A 19437-nucleotide genomic window follows, 5' to 3' on the forward strand; every position below is an offset into this window, starting at 1 on the left:
TATCTCCCGACTCCAAAACTCAATCCCTCGATTAATGAAGGCCAGTACGCCGTACGCCTTCTTGATCGCATCCTCCACCTGCGAGGCCGATTTAAGAGTCCTATGGACCCGGACCCCAAGGTCCTTCTGATCCTCTACACTGCTAAGAATGGTACCCTTCATATTATACTGCTGCTTCATCCCATTGGATCTGCCAAAATGGATCACTACACACTTATCCGGGTTGAAGTCCATCTGCCATTTCTCCGCCCAGTCTTGCATTCTATCTATGTCTCGCTGCAACTTCTGACATCCCTCCAAACTATCCACAACACCACCGACCTTGGTGTCGTCAGCAAACTTACCAACCCATCCCTCCACTTCCTCATCCAGGTCATTTATGAAAATGACAAACAGCAAGGGTCCCAGAACAGATCCCTGGGGCACTCCACTGGTCACTGACCTCCATGCAGAGAAAGACTTTATGATGAAAGTAAGGAGGTGTGGGATAGAGGGAAAGTTGGCCGCATGGATAGGTAACTGGCTATCTGACCGAAAACAGAGGGTGGTGGTGGATGGAAAATTTTCGGACTGGAGGCAGGTTGCTAGCGGAGTGCCACAGGGATCAGTGCTTGGTCCTCTGCTCTTTGTGATTTTTATTAATTACTTAGAGGAGGGGGCTGAAGGGTGGATCAGTAAATTTGCTGATGACCCTAAGATTGGTGGAGTAGTGGATGAGGTGGAGGGCTGTTGTAGGCTGCAAAGAGACAGATAGGATGCAAAGCTGGGCTGAAAAATGGCAAATGGAGTTTAACCCTGATAAATGTGAGTTGATTCATTTTGGTAGGACTAATTTAAATGTGGATTACAGGGTCAAAGGTAGGGTTCTGAAGACTGTGGAGGAAGAGAGAGATCTTGGGGTCCATATCCACAGATCTCGAAAGGTTGCCATTCAAGTGGATAGAGCTGTGAAGAAGGCCTATAGTGTGTTAGCTTTTCTTAACAGGGGGTTGGAGTTTACAAGCCGTGGGGTTATGCTGCAACTGTACAGGACCTTGGTGAGACCACACTTGGAATATTGTGTGCAGTTCTGGTCACCTCACTATAAGAAGGATGTGGAAGCGCTGGAAAGAGTGCAGAGGAGATTTACCAGGATGCTGCCTGGTTTGGAGGGTAGGTCCTATGAGGAAAGGTTGAGGGAGCTGGGGCTGTTCTCTCTGGAGCAGAGGAGGCTGAGGGGAGACAGAGGTTTATAAAATGAAGGGGATAGATAGAGTGAACGTTCAAAGACTATTTCCTCAGGTGGATGGAGCTATTACAAGGGGGCATAACTATAGGGTTCATGGTGGGAGATGGAAGGATATCAGAGGTAGGTTCTTTACGCAGAGAGTGGTTGGGGAGTGAAATGGACTGCCTGCAGTGATAGTGGAGTCAGACACTTCAGGAACATTTAAGCGGTTATTGGATAGGCACATGGAGCACACCAGGATGATAGGGAGTGGAATAGCTTGATCTTGGTTTCAGATAAAGCTCGGCACAACATCAGAGGCCGAAGGGCCTGTTCTGTGCTGTACTGTTCTATGTTCTATTAACAGTCCCCCAGGTCAATTCCTCATCTCTGTTCACTTAGTGAAAGTGATGCAGAGTTAGGCAGCCAGGGAGGACAGCTGCTTTAGTGATCTGCCCCTCTCCAGGGGGTAAACATCAGCATGGGAGAGAAGGAGGCAGCCCCAGGAAACAGCAACAGCAGCTCGGCTCAGCTCCACAAGGACATCCCCACACCTGATCACCCACCCTCCCCCACACTGGGCTCTGAAACAGACAGAAAACCAGCAGCAGCCACATCAAATCCAGAGAGTCAGTGTTTCTCTCTCAACCCTCAGTAAACCAATCATTCATCCCAGTTCTGTGCTGGGATTGGCTCACCCCTGCCATTAGTCCCATGAAGCCATTCAACTAACATGTGGAGGATGCATTGACCAATCAACTCCCAGACACTAGAAACAAGGACTGAGTGCTTTATTGATCATTTGATGACTGGTTGAACAGAGTTTGTTTGTGTTTCCTGTACAGGAACAAGGTGATCAATGAAGCAGAGATCAGAGAGACAGCTGTCACAGTCAGGGTCACAATCAGGACCACCTCAGACTCCACACCTACAAAGCAATGAGAAACCAATGGTTAGTGAAGCTAACACTGAGGGGGAAATGGAAACCATCAGTCAGCCAACTCACCCCTTGGAGACCTCTCCTGTATCCTTCCCTCAGCCTCATTCAGGGAGGCTGTTGCCAGGTTGGTCCCATCAGTATCCAGAATGAGCAGGGGTCCAAGTGAGGCCTCAGCCTCCCACTTCAATCCAGCTTCACTCTCTGCAATATCAACCATTCCAGTTAGAGAGGGGAAAGGGGGAAGCTCCCACATCTAGAGGATCAATGTCCTACCAGCTTCAGCTGCAAGATCTCTCCTTCCTCTGGATCCAAATCCCAAATCCCTTGTGGCCCCACAGTTCCCCACATGGCAACAGGCACAAATGTCAAAGCTCGATTCCTCCAATGGGGTCCAGCTAAACAAGAGAAATCAGTCAACCAGGTTGTGCATCACTTCTCCACACAAACACATCCCTGGAGGGAGAGAGGGGGAACTTACGCATTCTGCATCTTCTGCAAAGTACAAGCTTTGTTCCTGGAATCTCTCCGATCCACTGGAACAACTTTCAGGTGACAGGTGATAAAAATCTGAGGGACACATGCAACACAAGTGGTTATTTAGTGACTCCCTCCCAACATGGAGACCCCAATGATCAGCTTCCTCTTACCAAGGAACGCTCATCTCCAAAGAAACGGAAGGCATCCAGGTCAAAGCGGAGCTTGTCCGACTCCCGCTCGTCTCCTGGCAACACAAAGGTTGAAAAGGAGTCCTCAGCTTTGGTGTCCAGGAGGCAGCTGAAGAAAAACGGAAAAGGGACAAGAAGTGAATCCAGAGAAGCCATTGAGATGGGAGCAGCTGGAGAAAGCAGAGAGCTCCTTACCCATTGTAGTCAATGATGCTGTATCTCGGGCTGGAGTCCTTGTCTGGCCTCAATGTAGCTACACAGCAGTCAATGTAGAGCTTCAGGGCCATGTGGTTGCTCATTGAAACAGAGGCCTCAATGTGAATGAGCTCACCCAGGTAGTAGACAGTCGAAGTGCGCTCTGTAAGCCAGTCACCTGAAGGACAAGAGGACAAGGGTTGGAGACAGTGGGTGTAACTCCCAGTGAGTGAGGACAGGAAATCACTCCCCATCCACCCATCACATACCATTCATTAGGCGCAGTGAGAATGACAGATGCCCTTCTCCAGACCTGGTGGAGCTGAATGGGATCCAGGTGGGCTTGATGGGGTTACTGCTCACATTGCCCTTCCTGGAAAGACAGTGCAGACATTTTAGGACAAGTTCAGAGGTCACTAGCAGCTGGAGATCTTATTGACAATCGAGTAAAGATTCTCACCTAAAATAACGACAATCAATGGGAACGACCGCTCCATTGGTTCTCACAATAACAGATCCATGATACTCTGGGCTGTGGCTCAGGTGGGTGCTGTAGATCAGGAAATCTCCAGTCATCTGAAAGACAGCAGCTTAAGGAATGAAGAACTGATCTGAAATGAGAATGTCCTACACTGGGGTTAACAATGAACTCATCCCATTAAAACAATTCTTCAGCAGGATTGACAGGGTCAGTGTGAAGAGGCTGCTTCCCCCAAGCTGGAGTGTGTTAGCAGGGGGTCTTCTCAAGTCAGGGGTCAGTCATTTAGGATTTTTGTGACGACGAATTTCTTTCAGCAGCTGATGAATCTTTGGAATTCTCTCCAGCCCAGAGAGCTGGGAATGGTCACTCACTGAGGATATTCAGGACAGAGGCATTTATTTCTGGCCATTGAGGGAATCATGTTGTGAGGACAGGAACATGGAGGCTGTGGGAATCTCAGTCCTGATCATAATGACTGGGGAACAGGCAGAAGGGCCTCATCTGGTTAGCAGTGTTGCTATGCAACCTCATCCCTTCCTGCAAGGAGAGGTCATTAGCACAAGACCAGAACCAATTAACAGGGAAGTGATTCAATGCAAGCTTCAGTTAACAGGAAAAGGAGCCACAAGTTGTCAGTAATCTGGAGCATGGAAATAGAACAGTTTGTAATCAGAGCCCCATTTATTCCAATGACTGGGAAAGTGGGAAGTGTGGAGTTTCTCTTTCGTCCAATCCATCTCAATTCCCATTTCATTCAGACTCAACCCATTTGGACTAAATTGTACTGAAACCCAACCCTCAGTTGAGTTGATCTGAATGAGGGGCAATCAAACTGTAAAAATCTCCAAATTAGGAAAAGCTTGGAGGAAGCAAAGAAAATCATAGAAACCCTACAGTGCAGGAAGAGGCCATTCGGCCCATCGAGTCTGCACCCACCACAATCCCACCCAGGCCCTACCCCCACATATTTACCCACTAATCACTCTAACCTACGCATCTCAGGACTCTAAGGGGCAATTTTTAACCTGGCCAATCAACCTAACCCACACATCTTTGGACTGTGGGAGGAAACTGGAGCACCTGGAGGAAACCCACACAGACACGAGGAGAATGTGCAAACTCCACACAGACAGTGACCCGAGAATAGAACCCGGGACCCTGGAGCTGTGAAGCAGCAGTGCTAACCACTGTGCCACCATGCCGCCCAGAAGCTTCCAGAATAGGTTTGGAGAGACTCAGACCAGTGAAAGTAAAGCACAATCCTGAATCGAAAGCTAGTTTGGGGTTTATAAAGCAGGAGACAGCTATCTCCTCAATATCAATGACATCTCACCCAGTGCTGGAGTGAAGAGTGGGGAACAACCTACAGCCCCAGCTCAGAGGCAGAGTTTGAGGATTCACATTACCTGCAATCTGCTGCCACATTCATGGAGTCCATAGTCAAAGAGGACAGTGTGGTTCTGAGAGTAGATCCTGGTTGGCCGACAACCTGCTGTCCCCAGGGTCAGATCAGCAGCTTTAACCAGGTGCCTGGTTCCAAATAAATCCAGCTGGACCCTGAGCAGCAGCTTGTCCTCTCCACACTGCACCCTCACACTCTGCACTGGAGACACACCTTGACCCTCAGACACACGGAAATGGGAATCAAAGGGAGGCCCAGGAGGAGGGAATGTCTGAGGCCTAGGGGTGGCTTTGACTATTATCCATGGAAACCTTTGGCCTGGAAACTGTTGCCAAGTATCAGAGCAACAAACAGCTCCAACTAACACCAGCACTGGGCAGAAACTCCAAAATCCCCCGTCATCCCAAACAACTGAACCATCCCTTCAGGCACCAAGCGACACCTTTTATACACACAGCCCACCCTCAGCTGACAGCAATTATTCCAGAATCAATAACACCAATTGAGCCAATTACCCAGAACCCCACCCCGCCCCCCTCCCTCCTTCAGGCATTTATTTTGATAGCTCTTTCGGGTAGCTCTTTCGGGCAGCTTTTTCGGGTAGCTCCTTCGGCACCAATCAAGTAAACAAACTCAAATTAACTTAGGGACAAAGTAAAAGGGGCGGCTCCCCAAAAGGAAGGGGAGAACACCCCGAACCAAAATCAATGTCGAAAGGAAACTTAAAACGTCAAACCAAAAGGTGATTATCGGGGTCGATAATACACACCAGCCCCTGCGGCGCCCAGCGGTCGCGGAAGGCGTCAACCGCGCCTGTGGACACCGCATGCTCCCTCTCCAGAGACACCTGGCCGCGAATGTAGCCGCGGTAGAGGGGCAGACAGTCGGGATGGGCGGCCCCGTCGATCGCCCGCTGCCTGGACCTATTGATGGCGCGTCTCGCCAGGCCCAGGAGCAGGTTCACGAGGAGGTCGGCATCCCGACCCGCCCCTCTCCGCACCAGGTGCCCGTAGATCAGGAGCGTGGGACTGAAGTGCAAACAAAACATCAGTAAGAGGTGTTTGAGGAAACCAAAAAGGGTGTGCAGCCTAAAACACAGAACGTAGACATGGTCCACGGACTCCACGAGGCCACAGAAAGGGCAGTCTCGGGAGCCCGTGTACCGGAAAAACCTACGGTTGCACGGCACTGCTGCGTGCAGCACCCTCCACCCCAGGTCCCCGAGATAATTGGGGGAGATCCCTCCGTAGAGGGACCTCCACTGGGGACCTCCGCCGCCCGGCGGCAACAAGGCCCGCCAAGGTGTATCCGGGCGACAGGCGAGGACGCGGTAGTGGAAGGTGTGCAGCAGCAGCCCGCACAGGAAACGCAGTGGAAAAAGGCACGGAGGTCATTTCCGTGAGACGGCACAAACTGTGGGGCACCTGACCCGGGAGGGGGGGGTCTAGGCTTTGGCCTCTTTTTAGGTCAAACCAAATAAACAAACTCAACTTAAATCAGGACAAAGTAAAAGGGGCAGCTCCCCAAAAGGAGCGGAACAGCCCGAACAAAAATCAAAGTCGAAAGGAAACTGAAAGACATCAATTTAAAATGTGATTATCAAGGTCGATAATACACCCCAGCTCCTGCGGCGCCCAGCGGTCGCGGAAGGCGTCAACCGCACCCGTGGACACCGCATGCTCCCTCTCCAGAGACACCTGGCCGCGAATGTTGCCGCGGTAGAGGGGCAGACACTCGGGATGGACGGCCCCGTCGATCGCCCGCTGCCTGGACCTATTGATGGCGCGTCTCGCCAGGCCCAGGAGCAGGTTCACGAGGAGGTCGGCATCCCGACCCACCCCTCTCCGCACCAGGTGCCCGTAGATCAGGAGCGTGGGACTTAAGTGCAAACAAAACATCAATAAAAGGTTCTTCAGGAAAACAAAATGGAAGTGCAACCTGAGGGTGGCACGGTAGCACAGTGGTTAGCACTGCTGCTTCACAGCTCCAGGGTCCCGGGTTCGATTCCCGGCTCGGGTCACTGTCTGTGTGGAGTTTGCACATTCTCCTCGTGTTTGCGTGGGTTTCCTCCGGGTGCTCCGGTTTCCTCCCACAGTCCAAAGATGTGCGGGTTAGGTTGATTGGCCAGGTTAAAAATTGCCCCTTAGAGTCCTGAGATGCGTAGGTTAGAGGGATTAGCGGGTAAATATGTGGGGGTAGGACCTGGGTGGGATTGTGGTCAGTGCAGACTCGATGGGCCGAATGGCCTCCTTCTGCACTGTAGGGTTTCTATGATTTCTATGATTCTATGAGACACAAAATGTCGACATGGTCCATGGACTCCACGAGGCCACAGAAAGGGCAGTCTTCGGAGCCTGTGAACCAGTGAATCCTACGGTTGCACGGCACTGCTGCATGCAGCACCGTCCACCCCAGGTCCCCGAGATAATTGGGGGAGATCCCTCCGTAGAGGGACCTCCACTGGGGACCTCCGCCGCCCGGCGGCAACAAGGCCCGCCAATGTGTATCCGGGCGACAGGCGAGGATGCGGTAGTGGAAGGTGTGCAGCAGCAGCCCGTACAGGAAACGCCTCAGCGAGGTGGAAAAAGGCACGGAGGACATTTCCGTGAGACGACACAAACTGTGGGGCACCTGACCCGGGAGGGGGGGGTCTAGGCTTTGGCCTCTTTTTAGGTCAAACCAAATAAACAAACTCAACTTAAATCAGGACAAAGTAAAGGGGGCAGCTCCCCAAAAGGAGCGGAACAGCCCGAACAAAAATCAAAGTACAAAGGAAACTTAAAGACATCAATTTAAAATGTGATTAAGACCATAAGACCATAAGACATAGGAGCGGAAGTAAGGCCATTCGGCCCATCGAGTCCACTCCACCATTCAATCATGGTTGATTTCAACTCCATTTACCCGCTCTCTCCCCATAGCCCTTAATTCCTCGAGAAATCAAGAATTTATCAATTTCTGTCTTGAAGACGCTCAACGTCTCGGCCTCCACAGCCCTCTGTGGCAATGAATTCCAAGGTCAATAATACACCCCAACCCCTGCAGTGCCCAACGGGTGCGGAAGGCGTCAACCACGCCCGTGGACACCGCATGCTCCCTCTCCAGAGACACCTGGCCGCGAATGTAGCCGCGGTAGAGGGGCAGACAGTCGGGATGGACGGCCCCCTCAATCGCCCGCTGCCTGGACCTGTTAATGGCGTGTTTCGCCAAGCCCAGGAGCAGGTTCACGAGGAGCTCGCCACCCCGACCCGCCCCTCTCCGCACCAGGTGCCCGGAGACCAGGAGCGTGGGACTGAAGTGCAAACAAAACATCAATAAAAGGTTCTTCAGGGAAACAAAATGGAAGTGCAACCTGAGACACAAAATGTCGACATGGTCCATGGACTCCACAAGGGGACAGAAAGGGCAATCTTCGGAGCCCGTGAACCAGTGAATCCTACGGTTGTGCGGAACTGCTGCATGCATCACCCTCCACCCCAGGTCCCCCATGTAATTGGTGGAGATCCTTCCGTAGAGGGACCTCCACTGGGGACCTCCGCCGCCCGGCGGCAACAAGGCCCGCCAAGGTGTATCCGGGCGACGGGCGAGGATGCGGTAGTGGAAGGTGTGCAGCAGCAGCCCGTACAGGAAACGCCTCAGCGAGGTGGAAAAAGGCACGGAGGGCATTTCCGTGAGGCGGCACATACTGTGGGTCACCTGACCCGGGAGGGGGAGGTATAGGTTTTGGACCAATGTGGAATTCCGTCCAAACAGGGGAACGCTTGGGCAGGATCCCACCGCACGCCTGCGCCGCCTCGAGACCACGTGCACTTTCGGGGCCGAGCACGACCGTTCTAAGGTCTTGGATGGCTTTGGCCGCGCGCCAGACGGGCACCCCCGCGCACTCAGCCAGCACGCGGGGGCTCATCCAGCCCACTCCTCCGCCATCCAGCACGTCCCCGATCCTGGTCACCCCGGCATCCACAGCCCCCCTCTCCGTCAGCCACCTGAAGTTATACAGCTGGAGGAGCGGATTCCTGAGCAGTGGCTCTCGCACGAGGGCCGCTACTCCTGATGCTGTGTCGTGAGGCGACCGTGTTCCAGACAGTGAGGAGGTCCTGGTAAAAGACGGGCAACTCCTGCAATTAGGTCGGAAGGTGCCCCAGATTTATATGCAGCAGCTGCACGTCGTAATTCAGGCCGTGCAACTGGCGGAAGAAATACGTCGCCAGGGCACACCATCGTGGAGGAGGCTCAACGTAAAGGTATCTCTGCAGGGTCTGGAGGTGGAAGGTCGCTACCTGTGTGCGAAAACATACGAGACCCTGACCGCCCTCCGCAAGCGGGAGATGCAGAACCGCGGCAGAGACCCAGTGCAGTCGGTTGTCCCAGAAAAACCGCACAAGGGTTTTCTGGAGATTTGTGACAAAGCCAGGGGGAGGGGTCAAAGGGACCAGCCGGTACCACAACATGGAGGCGAGTAGCTGGTTAATGATGAGAACTCGCGCCCTGTAGGACAGCACTCAGAGCAGTCCTGTCCAGCGACTCAGGCGAGCGGAGACTTTGGCCTCCAGCTCCTGCCAGTTCGCCGGCCAGGATTCCTCGGCTGGGCAGAGATGGGCCCCCAAGTGGAGGAGGTTGGTCCTGCTCCAGGTGAAAGGCCTGAGCTCCTCCGGAAGAAGGTCCGTCTCCCACAGACCAACCAGGAGTCCGGAGCACTTGGCGCAGTTGATCCTGGCAGAAGACACGGCGGAGTACACCGCCTGGCATTCTCGCATCCTCCACAGGTCAGCCGGGTCCGTGAACATGAGGAGCACGTCATTGGCGTAAACCAACAGGACCACCCCTACGTCCGGGCTGCGCAGAACCAAAACCGACAATCTCCTCCGCAAGAGGCGCAGGAATGGCTCCACGCATATAGAATACAGTTGGCCGGACAAGTTGCAGCCCTGCCGTACTCCTCTCCCAAAGCGAAGGGGCGCCGTCAGAGACCCGTTAACCTTAATGAGACCCTCTGCGGCAGAGGAAGGTTTCATGAGACAAAAGATAAAGACAGTGAGAATGGGGAAAGTAAAGAAACGGAATGGGTGCGATTTTCCGGGCCCGCTGCGCTGCTCGAGTAGCTCAGTGAGCCGGGGAATGTCAGAGCGGAGAAGCTACGACATCTTCTCCAGAGCCTTCAACATGTCATTGATGAAGACGAACATCTCGCCAAGGCCATCCCCACACCCCCACTTCTTGCCTTCAAACAACCGCGCAACCTCAAACAGACCATTGTCCGCAGCAAACTACGCAGCCTTCAGGTGAACAGTGACCATGACACCACACAACCCTGCCACAGCAACCTCTGCAAGACGTGCCGGATCATCGACACGGATACCATCTTCTCACGTGACAACACCATCCACCAGGTACACGGTACATAGTCTTGCAACTCGGCCAACGTTGTCTACCTGATACGCTGCAGGAAAGGATGTCCCGAGGCATGGTACATTGGGGAAACCATGCAGACGCTACGACAACGGATGAATGAACACCGCTCAACAATCACCAGGCAAGAGTGTTTTGATCCTGTTGGGGAACACTTCAGCAGTCACGGGCATTCAGCCTTGGATCTTCAGGTAAGCGTTCTCCAAGGCGGCCTTCACGACACACGACAAAGCAGAGTCGCTGAGCAGAAACTGATAGCCAAGTTCCGCACACATGAGGACGGCCTAAACCGGGATGTTGGATTTATGTCACATTATCAGTAACCCCCACAGCTTGCCTCCTGGACTTGCAGAATTTCACTAGCTGTTCTGTCTGGAGACAATACACATCTCTTTAACCTGTGTTTAATGTTCCCTCCACCCACATTGTCAGTACATTTAAGACCTGGCTGGCTGTCGGATTCGCATTCTAATCAGTATTCTGCAACTTGATTCTGTCTGTTTGCACTGTTTGAGAGCAGATTTCCACTCCATCTGACGAAGGAGCAGTGCTCCGAAAGCTTATGGTATTTGCTACCAAATAAACCTGTTGGACTTTAATCTGGTGTTGTGAGACTTCTTACTGTGTTCACCCCAGTCCAACGCCGGCATCTCCACATCAATGGAAGAAGCCAGAGAGTGGTTGTGGAGGATTGCTTCTTTGAGTGGAGGCCTGTGACTAGTGGTGTGCCGCAGGGATCGATGTTGGGTCCATTGTTGTTTGTCATCTATATCAATGGTCTGGATGATAATGTGGTAAATTGGATCAGCATGTTTGCTGATGATACAAAGATTGGAGGTGTAGTGGACAGTGAGGAAGATTTTCAAAGCTTGCAGAGGGATTTGGACCAACTAAAAAAATGGGCTGAAAAATGGCAAATGGAATTTAACGCAGACAAGTGTGAGATATTGCACATTGGAAGGACAAACCAAAGTAGAACGCACAGGGTAAATGGTAGGACTCTGAAGAGTGCAGTTGAACAGAGGGATCTGGGAATACAGGTACAGAATTCCCTAAAAGTGACATCACAGGTGGATAGGGTCGTAAAGAGTGCCTTTGGTACATTGGTCTTTATAAATCGGAGTATCAAGTATAAAAGTTGGAGTGTTATAGTAAGGTTATATAAGGCATTGGTGAGGCCGAATTTGGAGTATTGTGTACAGTTTTGGTCACCTCGTTACAGGAAGGATGTAAATAAAGTTGAAAGAGTGCAGAGAAGGTTCACAAGGATGTTGCCGGGACTTGAGAAGCTGAGTTACAGAGAGAGATTGAATAGGTTGGGACTTTATTCCCTGGAGCGTAGAAGATTGAGGGGAGATTTGATAGAGGTGTATAAGATTTTGATAGGTATAGATAGAGTGAATGCAAGCAGGCTTTTTCCGCTGAGGCTAGGGGAGAAAAAAACCAGAGGGCATGGGTTAAGGGTGAAAGGAGAAAAGTTTAAAGGGAATATTAGGGGGGGCTTCTTCACGCAGAGAGTGGTGGGAGTGTGGAATGAGCTGCCGGATAAAGTGGTAAATGCGGGGTCACTTTTAACATTTAAGAAAAACTTGGACGGATTCATGGATGAGAGGGGTGTGGAGGGATATGGTCCAAGTGCAGGTCAGTGGGACTAGGCAAAAAATGGTTCGGCACAGGCAAGAAGGGCCAAAAGGCCTGTTTCTGAGCTGTAATTTTCTATGGTTCTATGGTTCTATGATAGTCAGCATGGTTTTGTAAGAGGGAGGTCATACCTCGCTAACCTGGTGTTTTTTGAAGAAGTGACTAGAATGGTTGATGAGGGAAAGGCCGTGGATGTCGTCTATATGGACTTTAGTAAAGCGTTTGACAAAGTTTCTCACGGTAGGTTGGTGCAAAAGGTTGGATCTCATGGGATAAAGGTGGAGGTGGCTAGATGAGTGGAGAACTGGCTTGCTCACAGCAGACAGAGGGTGTTAGTGGGAGGGTCTTTATCTGGCTGGATGCCTGTGACGAGTGGTGTTCCGCAGGGCTCTGTATTGGGACCTCTGCTGTTTGTGATTTATATAAACGATCTGGAAGAAGGTTTACTGGGGTAATTTACTGGGGTGATTTACTGGGGTGATCAATAAGTTTGCGGACGACACGAAAATAGCTGGACTTGCAGATAGTGAGGAACATTGTCAGAGGCTACAGATGGATATAGATAGGCTGGAAATTTGGGCACAGAAATGGCAGATGGAGTTCAATCCAGATAAATGCGAAGTGATGCATTTTGGTAGAACTAACGTAGGAGGGAGCTATACGATAAATGGCAGAACCATAAAGGGTGTAGATACGCAGAGGGACCTGAGTGTGCAAGTCCACCGATCCTTGAAGGTGACGTCACAGGTGGAGAAGGTAGTGAAGAAGGCATATGGCATGCTTGCTTTTATAGGACGGGGCATAGAGTATAAAAGTTGGGGTCTGATGTTGCAGTTGTATAGAACGTTGGTTCGGCCGCATTTGGAATACTGCGCCCAGTTCTGGTCGCCACACTACCAGAAGGACGTGGAGGCTTTAGAGAGAGTGCAGAGGAGGTTTACCAGGATGTTGCCTGGTATGGAAGGGCTTAGTTATGAGGAGAGATTTGGTAAACTGGGATTGTTCTCACTGGAAAGACGGAGGATGAGGGGTGACCTAATAGAGGTGTATAAAATTATGAAAGGCATAGATAGGGTGAATGGTGGGAAGCTTTTTCCCAGGTCGGTGGTGACGTTCACGAGGGGTCATAGGTTCAAGGTGAGGGGGGAGAGGTTTAACACGGATATCAGAAGGACGTATTTTACACAGAGGATGGTGGGGGCCTGGGACGCGCTGCCGGGGAAAGTGGTGGGGGCGGACACACTGGGAACATTTAAGACTTATCTAGATAGCCATATGAACGGAGTGGGAATGGGGGGATACAAAAGAATGGTCTAGTTTGGACCAGGGAGCGGCGCGGGCTTGGAGGGCCGAAGGGCCTGTTCCTGTGCTGTATTGTTCTTTGTTCTTGTTGTTCTTTGTTGGCATAATTAAGGACTTCACGTACCAACTGACACAAGAACAGCTTCTTCCCTGCTGCCACCAGGCTTTTGAATGGAACTACCTCACATTAAGTTGATCTTTCTCTGCACCCTAGCTATGACTGTGACACAACATTCTGCACCCTCTCATTTCCTTCTCTATGAGTGGTATGCTTTGGCTGTCTCGCGTGCAAGAAACAACGCTTCTCACTGTAAACCAATACATGTGACAATAAGAAATCAAATCATAATCTTCTGACCCCATCGTGATTTCTCATTGAATGCACCCCTCGCCTCTGTGAAACCCAAGGAGGGGATTCACCATCAGCAGGACCATAAGAACCCACCAGCCCAAGTGGCCAGAAAATCCCACCCAATGTGTAACCAATTTATTGGAGTTGATTGAAGAAGTAAAATGTGCCGTGAATAAAGGGGAACCAGTGGATGTACGGTACTTAGATTTCCAGAAGGTATTTAATAAAGTGCCACATCAAAGGCTGTGGTGAAAATTAAAAGTTCATGGTCTAGAACGGACCGGGGAAATGTTCCATTTCATTCTGGGAGAAAAAATGTTGGATTGGAACTAAGAACAATACAGGAACAGGCCCTATGAACCACCAAGCCTTCACTGATTACTAATCTTTATTTAGACCATTACTTGTTTCCCATACGCAGTTTCTATCCCTCTGTTTACCTCCCTTTCATGTGTCTCTCAAGATACACCTTGAATGTTGCCAATGTGCCTGATTCCACCACCTACTCTGGCAGTGTGTTCCAAGCACCCTTCACTCTCTGTGTGAAAGACCTCCTCTGCACATCTTCTCTAAACTCCCCCCCTCTCACCTTGGACCTGTGCCCTCTTGTAGTTGATTCTTCTAGCCTTGGAAAAAGCCTCTGACTATCCACCCTATCTCTGCCTCTCATAATTTTGTAGCCCTCTGTCAGGTCACCCCTCAGCCCCTGTCTTTCCAGAGAAAACAATCTGAGTTAATTCAACCTCTCCTCATACCTTAAACCCTCCATTGGAAGGGGTTAACTGAACCTGTTTATTTAGTGACTGTAATTAATGTCACTCCCCATGGATACTAAATGTGTCACTCGGGGGCTTCCCTCTTCTATTAATAAGGCAATCATTGAAATGAGAATCATTTCAATCACCCCCAGCAATAACAGGAATCACCTCCAGCAATAACAGGGACCAGAGACTCTACAGAACGGGAGAGGAGAGAGCAGAATCTGGGAACAATGGATCGGAATGTTACAACAATGAACAGGAGTTTAACTGATGGACTTAACTATCTTGTTTGGGAGACTTATTGGATGACATTAACATGGCGAATTTATGGGCTAATTTTCGTGATTCAAGCAGGTTACTATCCCATTCTCGCTATTGTTGGTATCCCGGGTAAGTCTCTAACTCTAACTTGTAATTCTATAACTGTGTTTAACTGCCTCACTCTTGTTTTTGTTTAAGTTTTGAGAAGACCAAAGCTGTTGACTTCAGTTGCAATCACAAATTTGGAAATGTTCCTCTGCTTACCACTTGCACAGCAAACCCGAGCTGAGATTAAAATATAAGGGATGGTTTAATTTTCCACCATCGCACGAGGGAGAGGTTTCACAACATTCACCTCTTCTTACTCTCACACAGTAAATGGGGGATAGGGAAAGAGAAAGAAGGTTAAGGACACAGCCACAATAAAATACAAGGATGGGTTTTATATGTGTCCACAGTCTGGAATCATGAGTCAACAGGAATGTTCCTTCCGAGGGGAGGTTGACGGTTGTTGAATTCTTTGTCTTCCATCCTCCATGACGGGAGAAGTTACATCGAATGAGTCAGTCTGTAGGCATGAGTTCCAAGGTTCCAGCTGTCAGCAGGCTTGAAAAGGGTTAGAGTTCTCTCTGCTGCCACCAGCTTGATGGTAGACAGCGCAGGCCATTGCCTGGAGTTCTGCTAATATTCGAGATGAGACAGGAACTGCTGGAATTCAACAGCATATTTTGGAGGAGGTCATGTGACGTAGCTGCTCAATGTTGGACACAGGGTGACTGGAATCTTGAGGTTTAATTGGAGTCGGGAGTTCTTTGCTGTCGGAGACATTGGTCACGAGTCGGTAAACAGGGTCTCTTTTCCAAACCGGTTGGAGCCGCTAATGTTGCGACCATTCGCACCATTATGGGAGACTCAGACCTGTGAAGACTTGTCTATGTTTGAAGGTGCCTGGATCAGACTCACACTCCATGCGGCCATTGTTACGTTGAAACTCAGGCAAGGCATCAGGTGACCAGCTGCAGACATTTTTTTCAGGTCGGCTAATGTCTGTTTTGAAAAGCACTGAAAAAATGTCTTTATAATGTATCCCAGCTGATGAATAAATATCTGTACATATAGATATTGTTTCTGTCACACCTCAACCATGACAGGAAGCAACACTTGAATCATACTGTGAGCATCCTGACCATCGAGCTGTGGACTTCCCTCTCTGCACCTCTCCACTGCTCAACCTCACTTTACCATTTGAAAAATCATTCCTTAACACCCAACAATTTGACCCAACCTTTGGTCATTTGACCCAGTTTAACCTATTTCCTCAGTGCCATGTTTTGTTTGTTTATGATTCTGTGAAGTATCTTGAGGGTGAAAGATGTAAGGAGAGGATTCATAATTTTTGTATCATTCCATTGTGATTGAATCTCACTGCCTTCCATCATAAACCTTCTATTTGTTCTTCCAGTTACTATCATTCCAACACATCCCTGGATACAAAAATACATTTCAAAATCTCCCTGTCCTGAATAAATCTGATAGGCTTGCTTGCATAATGATGGAGAATTTTCGTATTTATTCCCCGTCCACACAGTTAACTCAGTGATGATCATGATCCTGTTGCGGGGAAAGTGTGGCCTCTCCAAATGTGTAATGCGTTACCTTGTAGCCATGGCGACAGCAGATCTCCTGGTAATCATCTTGGATGTGGTATTGAGACAGATTCCAGTTGTTTTTTGGGAACAGTTTACTTTCCTGTACGATGTCCGAGTGTGTAATATCCATGGTGTGCTGCTTCATGCAGCCACTGACTGTTCCGTCTGGTTCACTGTCGCGTTCACCTTTGATCGATTTGTGGCAATTTGTAATGAGAATCTGAAAAAGAAATATTGCACGGAGAAAATGGCGGCTGTGGCCCTGGGAACAGTGAGTGTGCTGAGCTGTTTAAAGAACATTATGTGGTATTTTATATACACTGGTCAGTATTTGCTGTTCAACTCCCCCTTCTTTTGTGTTGTACCGGAGTCTGTTCGGTTTTCTGACGTCTGGGTATCAATCGAGTTCCTCCATCACATCCTGACCCCATTTGTACCATTTGTCCTGATTCTGCTGTTCAACATTTTCACCGTGAAACACATTTTAGTGAGCAGCAGAGCTCGCAAGAGACTGCAAAATCACAGCAACGGGGAGAGTCCCAGAGACCCAGAGATGGAGAATCGAAGGAAATCCATCATTTTGCTCTTTTCTCTCTCAGCAAATTTCATCCTGTTATGGGCAACATTTATGGTCTATTCCATATGGTACCGTATGTGGTTGTTGCGATATCGATCTGTAGACTTTCATCAAATTGTTATTGAATTTGGCTTCATGCTGCAGCTCCTGGGCTGCTGCACAAACACTTATATTTATGCAGTGGTTCAGGCTAAGTTCAGAGAGCAGTTGAGGAATGTGTTTAAATATCCTTTTATTGCAATTGTGCGATATCTGAATCATAAGAAGATGTGAATCACTGAGATTAAAAATGTTTGCTCAATAACACAACATTGGTTTGAATTTATTTGGAACATCGGGAATGAGAATATGGCCGACAGGGGTGACTTAATCAGACAGGAACTGAAATCTCCCTTTCCCGATGGTGGGATGCGTTCATTAGATTACGTTAGCAGCAATTCAGTGGCGGACGATACTCACAATGTCTGCTGATGGGAAAATCATTTCCGTACTTCCGAATCTCATGCATATTCATTAAATTACAACATTCCCACAATAAGTCTGACCATCAAGGTGGAGTCAGCAGCAAATAGCAAACTTATGCTGCTCGGCTTAGGGTAAAGATGACCAGCACCAGGTGAGGTGGTCAGTTTGGATAAGTGGTGGGTGGGAGTCTTTGCTGAACTCTGAGGCAAAGAGGAAGGGGAGAGGAGAATGTTCATAGACATGGACTGTCACAAGCGGCACGAACAGAGAGTCATAAAGGTTTACAGCATGGAAACAGGCCCTTTGGCCCAACTTGTTCATGCTGTCCCAGTATTTATTATTAAGCTAGTTCTAAATGCCCGCGTTTGGCCCATATCCCTCTGTACCAAACTTACCCATGTAACTATCTAATTGCTCTTTAAAAGACAAAATTGTACCCACCTCTACTACTACTTCTGGAAGCTTTCAAACTTCTGTGTGAAAAAATTTCCCCCCTGGACCCATTTGTATCTCTCCCCTCTCACCTTAAACCTCTGCCCTCCAGTTTTAGACTCGCCTACTGTTGAGAAAAGATGTTGACTATTTAGCTGATCTATGTCCCACATTATTATATAGACCTCTAGAAGATCATCCCTACATCTCTTTCGCTCCAGAGAAAAAAGTCTCAGTCTATCCAACTTCTTATAACTCAAACAATCAAGTCCCGGCAGCATTTTAGTAAATCTTTTCTGCACTCTTTCTAGTTTAATAATATCTTTTCGATAATAGGGTGACCAGAACTGTACATAGTATTCCAAGTGTGGCCTTACCAATGTCTTGTACAACTTCAACAAGACGTCCCAACTCCTGGATTCAACGTTCCGACCAATGCCACTTTCAACTCCACTTTCAAGGAGTTATCAACATGTATCCCTAGAACTTTTTGTTCTATAACTCTCCCCAATGCCGTACAATTAACTGAGTAAGTCCTGCCTTGGTTCGATCGACCAAAATGCATCACCTCGCATTTATCTAAATTAAACTCCAGCTGCCATTCACCAGCCCACTGGCCCAATTGATCAAGATCCCGTTGGAATCCTGGATAACCTTATTGACTGTCCACTTTGCCACCAATCTTGGTGTCATCTGCAAACTTACTACCCATGCCTCCTAAATTCTCATCCAAATCATTAATGTAAATGACAAATAACAGTGGGCCCAGCACTGATCCCTGAGGCACACCGCTGGTCACAGGCTTCTAGTTTCAAAAACAACCCTCTACAACCACCCTCTGGCTTCTGTCATCAATCCAATTTTGTATCCAATTGGCTACCTCCCCCTGAACCCTGTGAGATTTAACCTCATGCAACAACCTACCATGCGGTGCCTTCTCAAAGGCCTTGATAAAGTCCATGTTGACAATGTATTATGGGTGGGGAGGGGCAATAAACTGCTGGGTGGGTGGTTTGGGGGAAAAAGAGTCACAATGCAGACATTGTCTGGCCTGTAGGATGGGTGCGTCCTGTCAGACATTGGGTCCTGAATGTCTAAGAGGGGACAGTTCTGCCACAAAGAGAAGGTCCACACTCAGAGGGAGAGCTGCAGCTTGACAGAGGGCGGGTTAACAGTGTCTGAGGGTGAATTGAGGGATGTACATTTCAGAACGTGGCTTTGGAACGAGGAGAGGAAGTCCCAGATGAAGACATAGAGAAGGCACACTCGGACACTGAGGACGATGGTGAGGATTCTGAGGAAGAGGCCAGGAATGTCAGAGCACCTTTCCAAGATGTGAGGGCCATGGAGAGATGTGCCAGGGAGGTCAGACACCATTTGATTTGATCTTGGTTTTGTGCAGGAATGAGGCACGGAATGAGGCACCCCATTAGCTGGAAAGCATTGAGATGCCGGGATGGTCACCACCTCCACCAGCCTCACCTCTGCCACCCCCAGAACAATCTTTAAAGCCACATCCTCTACCAGCCAGAAGGGCAAAGCAGACGTTTGCCCCCCACAGTTGTGGGTGACTAAGTGTGCAATGTGTGGCCAAATGGGCCACCTAAAATGGTGATTTACAGAGCATGCTGGGATAATTGGACAAGCACTGAAACAGCAGACTGCAGCTTCAAGGACAGAGATAAACAGGCTGCAACT

General features: G+C 49.3%; 1 protein-coding gene across 1 annotated transcript; it reads right to left on the reverse strand.

Moving 5' to 3' along the window:
• Positions 1-1998: 1998 nt before the first annotated feature.
• Positions 1999-16410, reverse strand: LOC144507658 (zona pellucida sperm-binding protein 3-like). The gene is made up of 10 exons (XM_078234814.1): positions 16273-16410; positions 15535-15663; positions 4895-5086; positions 3468-3583; positions 3277-3380; positions 3008-3185; positions 2795-2921; positions 2626-2714; positions 2421-2542; positions 1999-2135 (listed from the first exon to the last, which is right to left on the reverse strand). The coding sequence occupies exons 1-10, from the start codon at positions 16408-16410 to the stop codon at positions 1999-2001; spliced, it is 1332 nt and encodes a 443-aa protein (XP_078090940.1).
• Between the last annotated feature and the right edge of the window lie 3027 nt (positions 16411-19437).

This window comes from Mustelus asterias, chromosome 19 (genome assembly GCF_964213995.1).
Source record: "Mustelus asterias chromosome 19, sMusAst1.hap1.1, whole genome shotgun sequence".
Lineage (NCBI taxonomy): Eukaryota > Metazoa > Chordata > Chondrichthyes > Carcharhiniformes > Triakidae > Mustelus > Mustelus asterias.